Source organism: Phyllostomus discolor, chromosome 3, assembly GCF_004126475.2.
Source record: "Phyllostomus discolor isolate MPI-MPIP mPhyDis1 chromosome 3, mPhyDis1.pri.v3, whole genome shotgun sequence".
In the NCBI taxonomy this organism is placed as follows: Eukaryota; Metazoa; Chordata; class Mammalia; order Chiroptera; family Phyllostomidae; genus Phyllostomus; species Phyllostomus discolor.
In genome coordinates, this window is record NC_040905.2 from 91083838 (window position 1) to 91097863 (window position 14026).

The 14026-nt window shown below is 56.9% G+C and overlaps 1 protein-coding gene and 1 pseudogene across 1 annotated transcript in view; both read left to right on the forward strand.

Moving 5' to 3' along the window:
- The window catches only part of COL26A1 (collagen type XXVI alpha 1 chain), a 175689-nt gene extending 170934 nt beyond the window's left edge, over nucleotides 1–4755 (forward strand). The window contains exons 11-13 of the mRNA XM_028515606.2: nucleotides 558–605; nucleotides 2371–2455; nucleotides 3170–4755. Coding sequence (XP_028371407.1) covers nucleotides 558–605; nucleotides 2371–2455; nucleotides 3170–3330 — 294 coding nt within the window. The 3' untranslated portion in view covers nucleotides 3331–4755. The remainder of the gene's footprint in view (nucleotides 1–557; nucleotides 606–2370; nucleotides 2456–3169) is intronic.
- A 6096-nt stretch (nucleotides 4756–10851) lies between these two features.
- Nucleotides 10852–13581, forward strand: LOC118499326 (annotated as a pseudogene).
- The last annotated feature ends 445 nt before the right edge of the window (nucleotides 13582–14026 follow it).

Consider the following 14026-nt stretch of genomic DNA (forward strand, 5'->3'; position numbering starts at 1 on the left):
TCAGAGAGACTCATTAACTTTTCTAATGTCACACAGGAAGGCAACCACAGAACCAAGATTTAAACCCAGGTGTGTTAGCCTCCAGAGCTGTGCCTCCTCCCAGGCTTCCGTCTAGTAACCCCTGAGGACACTCTCAGAGCACCTCTAGGTGCCAGGCTCCAGTTGGAGCTTGTTATCATGTTGATTCACTTAATCCTTTTAACAGTCCTCCAAGGTAGATACTATGAGAACACTGAGACACAGAGAGGCACTTGAACTTATTCAAGTTCACACAGGAGGCATAAGTACCAAGTAGGTATTACTGTGAGGCTGGCTCTACTTTTGAGACAGAGAAGCAGGGTCCTAAGAGGCAGGGTCTTGATTCCTCCAAGAGCCAAGACATGAGCTCAGGAGGTTCCCAAGAAGCAGAATTAAGCCCCTAAAGCCAACTTTAGACACCCCCCTCCCAAGTGAGGCTGTGCAGGTGGCCAGGGGGGCATGGCCTTCCACTGCTCTGCTCACCCCAGATGCCTGCCCCCCACCCACGCTGGCTGTTGACTGCATGCTTTTCTCCCTAGGGTGAGCCTGGGAGGAAGGGGGAAGAGGAGGAAAAAGCTGCCACAGAGGTAACTGTGCCTTTGGCCCCTGCTTCCCTCCTCCGATTGGCTATGTCTTAGTGGGAGAGCAGGTCCCCAACAGATTTGTGCTGGCACCACTCGGCCCCGCCCCCTGTGCTTCCTGACCGTGGGGTGAACGGGGTCCCGGCTCTGTGTGGAAGACAGATGAGTGAGAGCTGGAGCACAGGGTGAAGGTTCCGCTGTGGGGGCAGCACAGACGGGGTGACTGGCCTGGGGCAGGGGCCAGGGGAGAGCCTGCTGGAGAGGACAGGAGGAGCCGCAGACCCGAAGTGGGGGCTTCAGGATGTGGGGGTGGGGGCACCTCTCCCGGGACAGGACTTTCTCATGGCCAGCGCCTGGTGTGCTGATGTGCCCACGGGGTCAAGGGCTGGTGGACAGATGGCTGGTGGATGTGAGAGAGGAGGAGGAGGGAGTGAGAATGGGAGCGCACAGCAGCCCAGAGGATGGGTGGAGAGGGACATATTGGGGTGAGGACACGGCCGTGGGGACCCTCTACCCTCTGGGAGCAGGAGGGGTGCTGGGGACTGGGGTGTTGGATAAAGGGGCCAAGGGCACGGGGGCCAGCAGGGGAGGCCGTGCCTGCTGAGAATGAGAGTCTCCCCTTGGGTGAGCGAGCTGGGGGAGGTTCCAAGCAGGGGGGTGTCTGGGGAGGTGGGCATTGGAGGCAGGGAGCCGGGGGAGGTGGACTGGGGCTGTGGGACCTCCCGGAGGACCGTGTGGGACTGGAAAGTGGGGAAGATGCTGGAACAGAGCAACCGTGGGGGGCTTGGGAGGCAGCGGGAGGAAGACGGGAGCGCCGGGGTGTGAACCCAGGTTCAGAGGCCTCCTGCAACACCAGACTGAGAAGGTGCCCATGACCCCCTCCCCACTTCATAGGAGCGCGACCTGTGGCCCAGGGACCCAGGGCTTAGCTGGGTCCCTGACAAAGGGGCCTGGACGCCCTGGCCCTCACTCGGGACACCCCCTCCCAGATACTGTCCACAGCACGACGCCTGGTGGACTTCGGTTCCTTGGTGGGAAGAACTCTCTTGTAACCCAGTGGAATGCCTTTTGGTCTCCCTTTGTTTTGTTTTAAGCTGAATTATTCTGAATGTCATGGCAGCTGTCATGTTACACAAGAAAAAGGTGTCCTTTTTGCTGCTGACTCCGGGCGGGCCTTGTCCCTTCAGCATCACTTTTCAAAGTGGACTTGACACCTGTCCTCTCAATAAATCAGCTCATTCGTGTGTCTCGGCACACGAGGCCCTTGGCCCAGGTGCAGGCCAGGTGTCACAGTGCAGACTCGCCATCATCCCTCACTCCCGCCGGCACCCTGGAAGCGGTGGCTCCCCTCCTCCTCGTTCGGGAACGGGCTCTTGGTGGGCAGTGCCGGAAGGGAAACCGGCAAAGCTCCCCGGCCCGGCCCGTGAGCCCGTGTCAGGTGCTCTGCAGGGTGTTTTCTGGAAGAAGGGCGCACAGGGGAAGCAGGCAGGCCGCTGTGAAGCAGGAAGAGCCCAGACTGGAGGGAACAGGCCTGGGCACGAGGCCCTGGTTGGCCACTGCCAGGCTGTGTGTCCAGAGGACTCTCGTTCCCCTCTCTGTGCTGCGGGTCCCTTGTCTGTGAACAGGAATTGCAGCCCCACCCCTGGCATGGAGTGGACGATGGCTGTCGTAGTGACCATGGTGATGGGGACTAGGCGGGAGTGGGGGGACACGGGGAGGATGTGCACGCTGACACGGAATGGCCCTGACCCTGGCTGCTTCCTCCCGCCAGGGTGAGGGGGTGCAGCAGCTGCGGGAGGCCTTGAAGATCCTGGCAGAGAGAGTCCTCATCCTGGAGCACATGATCGGGATCCACGGTGAGCAGTGGCCAGGCCCAGGGGCGGGCAGCCCACGGCCAGCCACAGAGTCGGGAACCTCCCCCTGCTCCTGCCTCCGGCTCCTTGCCGCCCTCGTGATGGCCGCTGCCCCTGGCTCTGGTTTCCCTGCCTCCATGTTCCCTTTGCCAGATAGTTTCCCCTGAACCCCGGGCAGACCCTGTCCCTCCCCCCATCGAGGACTCTCATTGACACCCTGCCACCCATGACTGACATCTAGATCCGCCTAGTCCCAAGTCCCTCCCCGGCATAGCCTGGTGCCCAGTGACGCAGAGCCACCACCCGTCGTCTCAGGCCCCTCCCACCTCCAGGCCTTTGCTCGAGCCCGACCCTCCACCTGCTCAACAGCAGCCCCACTCCAGGACCCGCTCCAAGTCTCTCCCGTGGAGCCGACCCCCTCCTTCCTCGCAGTGGTCTGCGCTGTCTCTGTTTCCTCGTGGAGTAGGTTTTCCACGTCTCTCCCTGGTGGCAGGGTGGTGACTGGCACCTCTTCGGGGCCTGGAGCCCAGCTCTGGTCATCATTTGTGGAAGAGTGAATGAATGAATGAATGAGTGAGTGAATGAATGAACGAATGAGGCATGCATGAGTAGCGAACCCTGCCCTCACTGGGCACAGCGCTCCCTTTGCTGCCCAGGGAGCGGAAGTGAAAGCGCCTGTGAGTGCTCCCAAGGCCCACCCTCCTGCTCTCCTTCTAGATCCTCTGGCCTCCCCTGAGGGGGGCTCCGGCCAGGATGCTGTCCTGAGAGCCAACCTCAAGATGAAGCGTGGTGGCACCCCACCCGATGGCTCCCTCGCTGCCCTGCTTGGCCCCAGCCCTGTGCAGAAGAGCACTGGCCAGGCCAGCAGCGGGAAGTAAGGGCCCAACTCTCCAGGATAAGCCCCACCGGAGACCCAGCCCTGAAGCCTGTGCCAGCACTGGATCTTGAAGGCACCCCTAATGGGACTGGACTCCAGGCATGGACAATCATGGGGACATCGGCTCCCACAGCTCCGGGGCCTCGGGGACTGATGGCACCTCCAGGGACAGGGTCCAGAGGTGCCCGGCACCCTTGGCAGAGCCCTGCTGTTGTCCCTGCCCTCGCCCACCCCTGACCCCCTGCAGGAGACAGAGTCTGGGTGGGCGGGGAAGGGTGTGAGAATAACCATAATACTTATCATTTACTGAGTTCCTGAGGCGTCTGGGCCTGTCCAAGGAGCTCTTCCTTCATTGTCTCATTTAACCCTTAGGAGGTAGGCTTGTTATCCCCACTTTACATGGGGAACAGAGGCTTGGAGAGGATAAATAACCTGCAAAACCACCAGACTGTGGAGGACTGGGGCAGAATTTGAACCCAGTCCTCTCAGTTCCTGAGCTCTCCACCCGGTCATCTTCCTCTCTCCATGGGAAACTCAGACAGGGCGATGAGCGCTGGGCTGGGGAGGCTGGGCTGGCTGAGGGAAGGAGGGCGGGGCCCTGGGTCTCCTTCCTCACCTCCGAGGCTTAAGCCATCACAGGCTTAAGGCCAGGGAGACCCTGAATAAACCCACGAGAGTCACGTGGACCTCGGGAATGAGAAGGAGCCTTGGGATGCAAGGGCCCCCAAACCAAATTGGTGTAGCCCACTGCTGCCTCGGTCTCCCTGAGCCCACCCACCCCTACCAGATCCCCTGCCCCTGAGCCAGAGGACAGAGGATTTAACAGGAACACGCACCCTCCGGGGGCTTCACGTGCAGCCCTGCCCGCTCCAGGTCTCTGGGAATTTGTTGGCTGGCACTTCTGCACCACGTGGCAAGTCTAATGTCCTCTTGAAGCAGAGGAAGGAGGGCTGCCAGAGTCCCGGCCCTGCTGCGGGGAGACGCGCCTCCCCACAGGGTGGTGGGCCCAGGCCACCCCACAATAGCCCCCACTGCCCTGGTGCCCCAGACAGAAGAGCTCAGTCCACAGCCCTCAAGGCCATTCAAGGCCTCTCAGGCCACGGGGCCCGTGCCCGCACGCCCTGGTGCTCCTCTCTCGCTGGGCCAGGATCCACACTCAAGCGAGGGCAGCAAACTCAGATTCACAGGTGCTGGCGCCACCCCGAGTATGTCGCCCCTTGTAGCAGCAGGAGCGCTCCGTCCCCAGTGCTCTAGGTGCTCCTGGGAGGCGGCGGCCTGTTCCTGGACCCTGGTAACCTCCCCTGCCCTCAGGGCCCCAACTGCCCCTCTGCAGGAAGGTGCGGCCTTCCGCAGGCCGCCTCGCGGAGGGGCGGTCACAGGTGGGCAGGAAGTCTGTAACGCTCTGACAATAAAGGTGCTCTCCCCACCGGGGTCTCGTGTCTCATGTCTGCGGCTGCACAGGGGCCTGGCGACCCCGGCCACTGTGACCCCTGGGTGCTGTAGGGAGCCGTCCTCAGAAGGCCCACATCTCGCATCACTGTGACTGGAAGTGAGGACAGGGGAGTCCTGGGCAGTGTGACACATGTGGCAGGGATGGCCTTGGGTCACACCGGCACAGCAGAGGGGCAGCAAGTGGTCAGGGAGTGTGAGGAGGGCCCATGGAGGAGAAAGGGGCCTTCAGGGGTCAGCGGGAGTCAGCCTCGCAGGGAAGGGCTCTGCGGGAAATGTGGGGAAAGGCTGGAAGGGAGAAGGAGGGTGGCTCTCTGGTAGCCCCTCAGGTAAGACGTACACGGTGGCTTGCAGGGGTACAGGAGGGAGCGGATGGGCCAGACAGAGGCGTGAGTGCTCCTCCCAGATGGCTGGGCCCCTTTCTCCTTCTCCAGGCCACCCTTGGGGCCCCCTGGAGCCCTGCCCCCATCCTGCCCCAAGCACCCCTTGGAACTCCCACTGGACCTGATGCTGGCTGACCAGTGAAGTCCTCGACCCCTTAGTGAAGCAGCCCAGGAGGCATTTCAGTCCCCCAGACCCCTTGGCAGAGTGTGCTGCCCTAGTGCCCCCCAGCCCGGGGTCCACATGGGCTCCTCCCTGTGAATGTCTTAAAGGCAGACCCCATCACCACTGGTAACTGGTCCTTCTTCGACCTGCAAGGGGGGGGGGGTGCTGTTTGGTGGGTGTGGACTGAGTGTAGGTGTGCAAGTGGCAGTCCACGCATGCGCATAGGGCCCCTGGTGCAGGGCAGACGCGAGCGGCTGTTGGGGGTGGGGGGTTGGGGAAGTGGGGGTTCAAAGGGCCAGGGGCTAGCCTTCCCTAGGCCATCATGTTCCAGCACACAGCTCTGTAAGGTCACAACCTGAATTCAGCCTGATCTCCCAGGTCCTTACAAAGGACATTGTAAAAGTAGGAGCACAGAGCATGTTTTATTTAAGTTGGTTAGCTCCACACATGACTTTAAAATATTTAGACATGTGGGGCCTCCATTTGTCCCCTGGCCTTGGATCCTGCATGGTCGGGTGGGATCTAACAGAGCTTGGAGTGAGCCCCCCAGCGTGGGAGCAGGATGTCTGGGTGCTCCCGAGCCCACCTCAGAGCCACTGGGGATGGATGGGGGTGCAGGAGGGAACGCACTCCCCAGGGGAGGTCCCCGCCAGCCGGGAAGACAGGCCAGGTCCGCAGTGTGTTGAGTTGGGCAGGGCAGCAGGTGTGGACCCCAGAAGGGGCCTCAGTCACCACAGGCTGGGGCTGTGGGATGGTCTGCCCAGGGAGGTGGACATGGCCTGGTCCTTCATAAGGATGAGTTCAGGGCCCCTGCTAAATGGCCTGCAGGCTCACCTCCCTTCAGCTTCATAGCCACCTTCCCCATTGTGTGGAGAGTCAGCTCAGCCCCAGAGAAGCTGAGTGGTTTGCCCAAGGTCACATAGCAGCCAGTGCTGAAGCTGGGTTTCAGACCAGGTCTCTGGACTCGGAAAGGCTGTGCCCTCAGCTGCTGACTCCAAAAGGAAGAGGAGTCCATGTGAACCGAGGGACCGAGGGATGGCATTGCAAGGGTTGGAGGGGTGTGTGAGTGGAGGCCAGCAGCAGGCGATGAGCACAGCAGGCTAGCATGAGGAGCAGAAGGAGTCCTCATGGGAAGGAGACTGAAGCAGCTTCCAAGCATCAGATCTTGGAGGACCCCGAACGCTGGAAGGAGAGGAAATTGACCCGTGGAGACACACAGCTTCAGCGGGTTCTTACAGTCAGTCTGGCCTCACCCCCCCATCTGACCTGACGATCTTTCTGACATGCAAACCTGACCGCACGCCCCACTTACAAATTTGCAGCAGCTCCCCTGTTCCTGGCCCCCAGCCTGGGCTCTGTCCCCCCAGGCTCGCCTCAGACTGTGGGCCCATAAAGAGCAGCACTGGGCCTGTAGCTCAGGCCCAGAGCTTCTCATTCTGGCCTCATCGCTGTCCAGCCTGTGGGTGCTGGTTGAGGTGGTGGTGGGGGATGGGGGGATTGGCACAGCCCTTGCAGAAGCACATTTCCTGGCTTTGGGCAAAATCCTCAGACGTGTCACCTTCGCTGACCCCCACAGCCCGACTGAGTCAGGTTGGAACCCTCTGGCGAACCCAAGTGTCTCTGTGCCCATGTGTGGAAACTGGCCTGCTCTTTGGTGTTTAGCCAACAGGGCCCAGGGGTGACTCGGAACGGTGAGGCAAATCCCCCGGCGTCCCTCAGCCAGGATGCCATTACTGGGCCTCCAGAGTACAGCCAACCTCCGCTGCCGAAAACTGCCCTTCTCCCAGCTCCTGGGGAGGGGGCTCAGGAGGGTCAGCCCAGGAAAGGGGGAGAGTAAGGGCATCCCTGAGCTTCCACCCCTGCACCTGCCTATGTGGGCCACTCAGGGGTTAATGAGGGAGAATTAGCAGAGGCCCACCCACCCTGCCCCAGCCTGTCTCCTCCCCAGTCTGCTCTGCTCTCAGTCCCCTGCCCCCTCCCCAGGGTACTCCCAGCCTCTTGTGAGGTGCTGCTGCCTGCGTGCACGTGTCCCTGTGCCCCAGTGTCCAGACTAAACCCAGCATTGCCTGTCAAATGCCAACGGGCTCCAGGCCCTGGTACATATGTACGTGCATGAGTGTGCAACCATGCACATGTACTGGTGGGCACACACATGTGCGTGTGTGTATGTGGTGGGACAGGGGCTGATAGCCCTTCGCTTAACACCTGCCCTTCCAGGCCCCTCCTCCGGGGTCCAGAGCAGCACAGCCCTTCTTCCCCCAAGGCCCTAGCCCTGCGCTGTCGGCTCCATGAGAGCCTCTCTCCTCACACCCCTGCCCATCAGAACCTGGAGAGCAAGGCCCTGACTTGAGCCTTTCCGCTCTGTGGGTGGGGGAGGGGGTCAGGGTCCCCTGGGCAGGGCAGAGTCTGGATGTGAACAGGGCCTCTCAGCCCACCACAGGGAGCCTCGCCTGCCCCATCCCTGCTGGTGAGCAGCCAAAGTGGAAATTCGGGATCCCCTTCACTAAGTACCCCAGTGTGGCAGCCAGGTGGAGGGCACTCAGACTGGGCTGATGTTCATTGGCTTCCACTAGGGCTGCTGACTCTGCTGTTAAAATATGAAACGCCCTCGTATGACCGACCCCAGCTCCCCATGTGCTCCCCACCATCCCAGCCCCTCCTAAGATCCCCCACCAATCCAGTGCCCAGTGCCCCCGTCCCAGTGCCCCAAGCAGGATCTGTTGCAAGTTGTGGGTCCTGTGCTATACCGTCCATAAAGTCCTTCTAATATCATTCCCAACATGGGCTATGAGAAACTGAAGGGGGGCTGGGGTGAGGGGTGCACTTTGCCTCAGCCAGGGAGCACGTCCTGGCCTCGGGCAGAAGCCGGCTGCTGACACGCTGCCTTGGAATGGAGAACGCCCCCGTAAAGGGCAGGTAGGCTCAGAAGCGGCTGGGAGTTCCTAGTCTAGGGCATTCCAATAGGACCTCACATTTCCTGGTGTAACTCCTTAGGGCTACAACTTAAGAAAACTTGTTTCTGGCTCAGTGGATTGAGTGCTGGCCTGAGAACCAAAGGGTCACTGGTTCAATTCCCAGTCAGGGCACATGCCTGCGTCGTGGGCCAGGTCCCCAGTTGAGGGCGCATGAGGAGCAACCACACATTGATGTTTCTCTTTCTCCTTCCCTTCCCCTCTCTCAATATAAATAAATAAATTCTTAAAAGAAAAAAGAAAGGAAGAAAACTTGTTTCTGGGGACCAGGAAGGAATTGAGGTGTGGCTAGACGTTTACCGGACACTCCGTCCCCAGGGTCTCGGGAGCCACTTCCAAGCACTGCCCCCCACCCCCCCCAGCATGCCCTGGGTGCGGTTGGCCCACTGCAGGCTGAGCAGGAAGGGTATGCTGGGGACACGTTCTTCTCACCTGAGCTTGGGGTGTCCCACAGGCCCACCTGGGGCCATTCTGCATGGGCAGGAACCGCCTGACTCTGGCCAGAGGCATTCCAGGTGCCAGTGGGACACCCCAGCCTCCACCTCCCTGAATCGAAAAGGCGCCTCCGCATCTCTGTCCCCATCACGGGGCTGTGCTCTTGTGGGCAGGGCCGCACCTGCGTCCCCAGCTCCCAGCTCTGATGGCTGCAGTGGGTCACGGGACATTTCCAATAGGAAAGTGACTGCTTCCAGACTCTAAGAGGCGGGGACGAGGTGGTGGGCAGGGTCAGGCAGGCACCCAAGAATGGCCTCGGGCAGAACGGAAGTCCCTCCCCACCCCAACCACCCACACCGGCAATCCCAACCACCCCGGAGATTTCTGGAACACCTCTCTTCCAGACCTGTTTTATGGATTATTAAAAAAAACGAGAGAGAGAGAGAATTTCATGAGGCTTTCAATTACTTGAATTCCAGGGAGATTTATTTCCAATGTTATTAATAAATTCTAATGTCACCTGTAACTTTCAATTGCCAATTAATGGACTTGCAATTGATGTGTTGTAAAAGGCAAATTAAATGCTGTTTCAGGCAGGGGCTGAGAAATCTAACGAGCGGGTGTGGCTGGAGGAGACAGCCAGACTCCAGCTGCCCAGGCTGCCCGCCTCCACACTGTTGGGTGTATGGCACGGGCAGGCGACAACAGGGCCTCAGTGTCCTTGTCTGTGAAAGGGGATCGCAGAGCCCACCGCTGGAGCCTTCATGGTAACTGGGGTTGAAGCTGTTTTTATCCACAGATAAATGCAGTGAAGGGGTCCCAAGTGATCACTGGAATCCAGAGTCCTGGCCCCGGCGCTGTGGGCCGAGTGGCTGCACAAGTGTCCTGGAGCTGCTGGAGCAACCGCCAGAACTGTCTGCTCTCAGCCCCAGAGGCTGGAGTCTGAAGTCAGGGTGTCATCAGGGCTGTGCTGCCTCTGAAGGCGCTGGGGAGAGCTGTGCCTTGCCTTGTCCAGCTTCTGGTGGCCTCAGGCATCCCCTGGGCTTGTGGCCGCATCCCTGCAACCTCTGCCTCCGGCTTCGCCTGGCCTTCTCCCTGTGTCTGTCTTGTCCTCCGTGTGTCTCTTACAAGGACGCCCAGTCAGGTAATCCAGGATGATCTTTTCACCTGAAGATCCTTCACTTACATCTACAATTACCCTCTTTCCGAAGGCGGCCCAAGAATGAGGACTTGGACATGCACTTGCGGTGCAAGGCATTCTTCAGCCTAGTACGGTGACTTTGGGCAAGCTGGTCAGCCTCTCAGGGCTTTCACGCTCCACCTTATCCCACAAGCAAAGGTTTGCTTCCCTCAACAGCGGCCTGTGCAGGCCGGGCTCTGTTCTGAGCCCGTTGTGTGCGCTGCCTCACTTAATCTCCACGCAGCCTGACGTAACAGGTGCTTTCCTTGTCGCCATTGTGCAGGTGAGCGCAAGGAGGTTATCCACACAGTAAGTGGTAGGGTCAGGATTTGAACTCAGGCCATCTACCTCTGCAGCCTACATCCCTTTTCTTAAAACTGAGCTTTTTTTATTGAGCAATGATTCACATACTCTTCAACTTGCCCATTTCAAGTGTTCGATATAGTGGATTTTATTATATTCAGAGTTGTGCAATTATCACCACAATCAATTTTAGAACATTTTCATCACCCCCCCAAGAGAAACCCTGCATCATTTATTAACACCCCCAATCCTCCATTTCCCCTACCCCTAGGCAACCAGTAATCTGCTTTTGGCCTCTGCAGATTGACCTGTTCTGGACACTTCATACAAATGGACTCGTACAATGTGTGTGGCCTCTTACATCTGGCTTCTCTCACTTAGCATAACAATTTCAAGGGTCACCCGTCTGTGGCAGGTACCAGTGCTTCGTTACTTCTTAAGGCCCAGCTGGAGGCTGCTAACCACTGTGATGACTTGTAAGGCCCTCAGCAGCTCTGTGGGATCAGCGTGTTCCAGGAACCTCAGCCAAACCCTGAAGCTTGATCTGTGAGGATTCTGTAGGACACGGAGGACTGAATCTTACCCTTCTCCCCACAGTACTGTCCTCTCTGGAAGATTCCTGGCACAGCAAGAACCCCAGCAATGCTGGCACCAGCGGGTAACCTGGAGTGCCAGCCACAAGGCTTGGTTGCTCCTAAAGCCGAGCTGTTCTGCCCTCAAATGGGGTGGAGCCCCCTGACCTTTCTCACATTACGGATCACAGGAGCAGGATGTTGGCACAGCACTGGGGATCAATAACCAGGGCTGCAGCCAGCACCACCCCGGTAGCACCTTCAAGGGCCAACACCTGAGCCCACCTGGAGACTGCCCACAGCACAGGGCTGGGGAGGGCTGCTGTCAGGTGGCAGGGCCTGCGCCCAAAGGATGCTCCTGTTGGAGGTGAGGAGGGAGAAGATGGGCTGGCTCTTCACCGACCAGGCCTCAGGCTGACGCCGGTTGAGCAGAAGGAAGGAGGACAGAAGAGAAAAGACACCTGGACCAGTGCTGTGGCAGGCCTTGGTCCCCGGGCCTCAGGGAGAAGCAGAGAGGGGTGACTGGTTAAGACTGGAGACCCTGGCCCAAAGCACTGCCTGCGGACATGCCAAGTGGAAGGCCAAGAGCGCACGGCCAGGCCCCTCATGCTGACTGGGATATGGGCTGCTTTGATTATAAGCAAGAGAAACCTATTTTAGTGCCTCAAGTAATAGGGGCTTATGGCAAGGCTCCAAGGATCTCAGGGGACCCCCAGGATCGGCTGGGAGTAGGGACAAGCCCCAAGGCTAGAGTGCCAGCTCTGATTCATCCCCGGGGTCTCGGCAGCGGGAGGAGGCTACTGATTAATCACAGTTCTGGGTGAGTGCGTCCCCCCCTCACTGCCACTGGTGTTCTCTCTGACCTCAGCGTTTGTGTCTGCTAGTGACTTCTGTATCTTCTTACGGCTTGCTGTGACCTCTCGCTCACTCTCTCTTTGCAGGAGATGGTTTCGTAGTCACCCGCTGTTCAAAGGGGTGGTCAAACGTCTTCACTGTCTCTCCCTCCAGTGCTCAGGCTCCCTGGGACTTCCCCAAAGTGAGAAGGTCTCCCCCTTCTCGGCAGATGAGCACAGGCCCAGGTCTTGTCTTCCCCCTGCCCCCCAAGATGGGACACAGGCACCTTACAAGGAAAGAGGACTCCATGGACCTAAAGTGAGAAGCTCCAGAGAGAAGGAAATGTGGACTTTGCTACCTGTGGGTGGCGGCAGCTGCCGTCCCAGAAGGGGAAGGGATGCTTCAGGCCTCGAGCTGGGCTCTTGCTGGGCTGACGGAGCCGTCTGTGCCTTGTCCTACATCAGAGCCGCGTCCTCCAACATGACCGTCCTACTCCCACCCTCCAGCCACTCAAGGACCTTGATGATGTCCCTCCAGGTTCTCGGGATGCAACGGGAACAAATCACTGCCCACTTTCTCACCTGGGTGCCCATCGCCTCCCTTGCTCCCACCGCCCTGGCAGGCCCAACTCAGCAAATTGAGCATGAAAGTGCCTTGGCCTTAATATTCTTTCTGCATCATGGCTATAAAGGGAGAATTTTTGAAAAACACAAAACCAAAAGGTATATCTTAATTAGGGAAGATGTGCAGTGAGGCCAGACTAAGCCCTGCTGGGCACAAGCCCTCCACTTTGTGAGAACGAATGCTTTTAACGCGGCCCCGTTACCATGGTGATTACCAAGTCTCAGCTTATTGAGGTGGCATTGCAAATCTGTGGGGAAAGAACAGGTTATTCAATAAATGATGCCGGGACATTTGCTTAGCTATTTGAAGGAAATAAAATTAGCTCTTTCCTTCACACCACACTCCAGTATAACCTTCAGAGGATTTAAAGAAGTAAATGTGAAAAGGGAAATCATAAACAATCTAGGAGAACCTGGAGACAAATATTTGATCTTGGGATGAGTAAAGATTTTCTACACATAAAAGCAGTAGAAAAAATGAGAAAGAATAAGAGAATTTAACACACACAAGTTTTAATCTCTATGTTTTAAAGAGCCATTCAATGAAATTTATTGGGGAACTAAAAAACAAGGCACAAAGTGTGACAAAGGGTTAACACCTCTAATATATAAAAAGCATTTATAAAACAATGAAAATGAACATTCCAATAGAAAAATGGTCAAGCTCTCTTCGCTGCATCTACTGCAAGGATGAAGACCGTTCTCAGCAGCCAGGCCATCGACATCCCAGAAAATGCTGACATCACTCTGAAGGGCATACAGCTACTGTGAAAGGCCCCGGAGGACCCTGCGGAGGACTTCATTCATATCAATGTAGAACCCAGTCTCTTTGGAAAGAAAAGGAAGAGGCTCTGGCTGACAAATGGTGGGGCAATAGAAAGCCACTGGCCACTGTTTGCACTGTATGCAGTCACATACAGAACAGGATCAAGGGTGTTACCCTGGGCTTTGGTTACAAGATGAGTCTGTGTACTCTCGCTTCCTCATCAAATGTTGTTTTATGCAGAGGGATGGTTTTCTTGTTCAAATCAGAGATTTCTTGGCTGAAAAATACATCCACAGGGTTCGGATGAGGTCAGGCGTTGCTCGTTCAGTATCTCAAGCAACACTGAACGTGTATCAAGCTCAGCTGCTTTGATTCAGCAAGCCACAACTGTTACAAACGAGGCAGTCAGAAACCATTTGGACGGTAGCTATGTTTCTGAAAAAGGCGCAGCCCCCAGGCTGAGTTGTCCAGCTCTAGAAACAGCAAGATGCCGAATGAGTCCTCAGACCCGTCTGCAATGTTTTAAAGATGCATTGAAAGCCATGCATTGATTTGAGGGAAAAGAAAAAAATAGTCAACAGGAGATATACAAAAGAAGAAATAAAAATATGTAATCAACATTTAAAAATATTTAGCTTCGCTGGTAAAGAAATGCCCACTCAAGACACCAATGAGATTCCCCCTTTGAGGTTATCAAAGACTGTTTAAAATTATATTACTCAATCTTGCTGATCGGAGTGAAATTGAACATTCTTACCCATGAGGGTGCAAATAGGAGGGCACAAATTAGTATAAAATTTCCAGGAAAAAAATTGGCTTTTCACCACACGAGCTTTGAGATGTCCACACCACTAACTTGGCACTGTCACTCATAAGCCACGACCCCGAGAAGAACTGAAGCTAAAAATGTGACTAATGTTCATTGCTGGTATTTAACAGAAATTTATAATTTACTCAAACACTAGGCCATAATTTTAAAAACGTTGGTACATAAATATGATAAAATATTGTACAGCC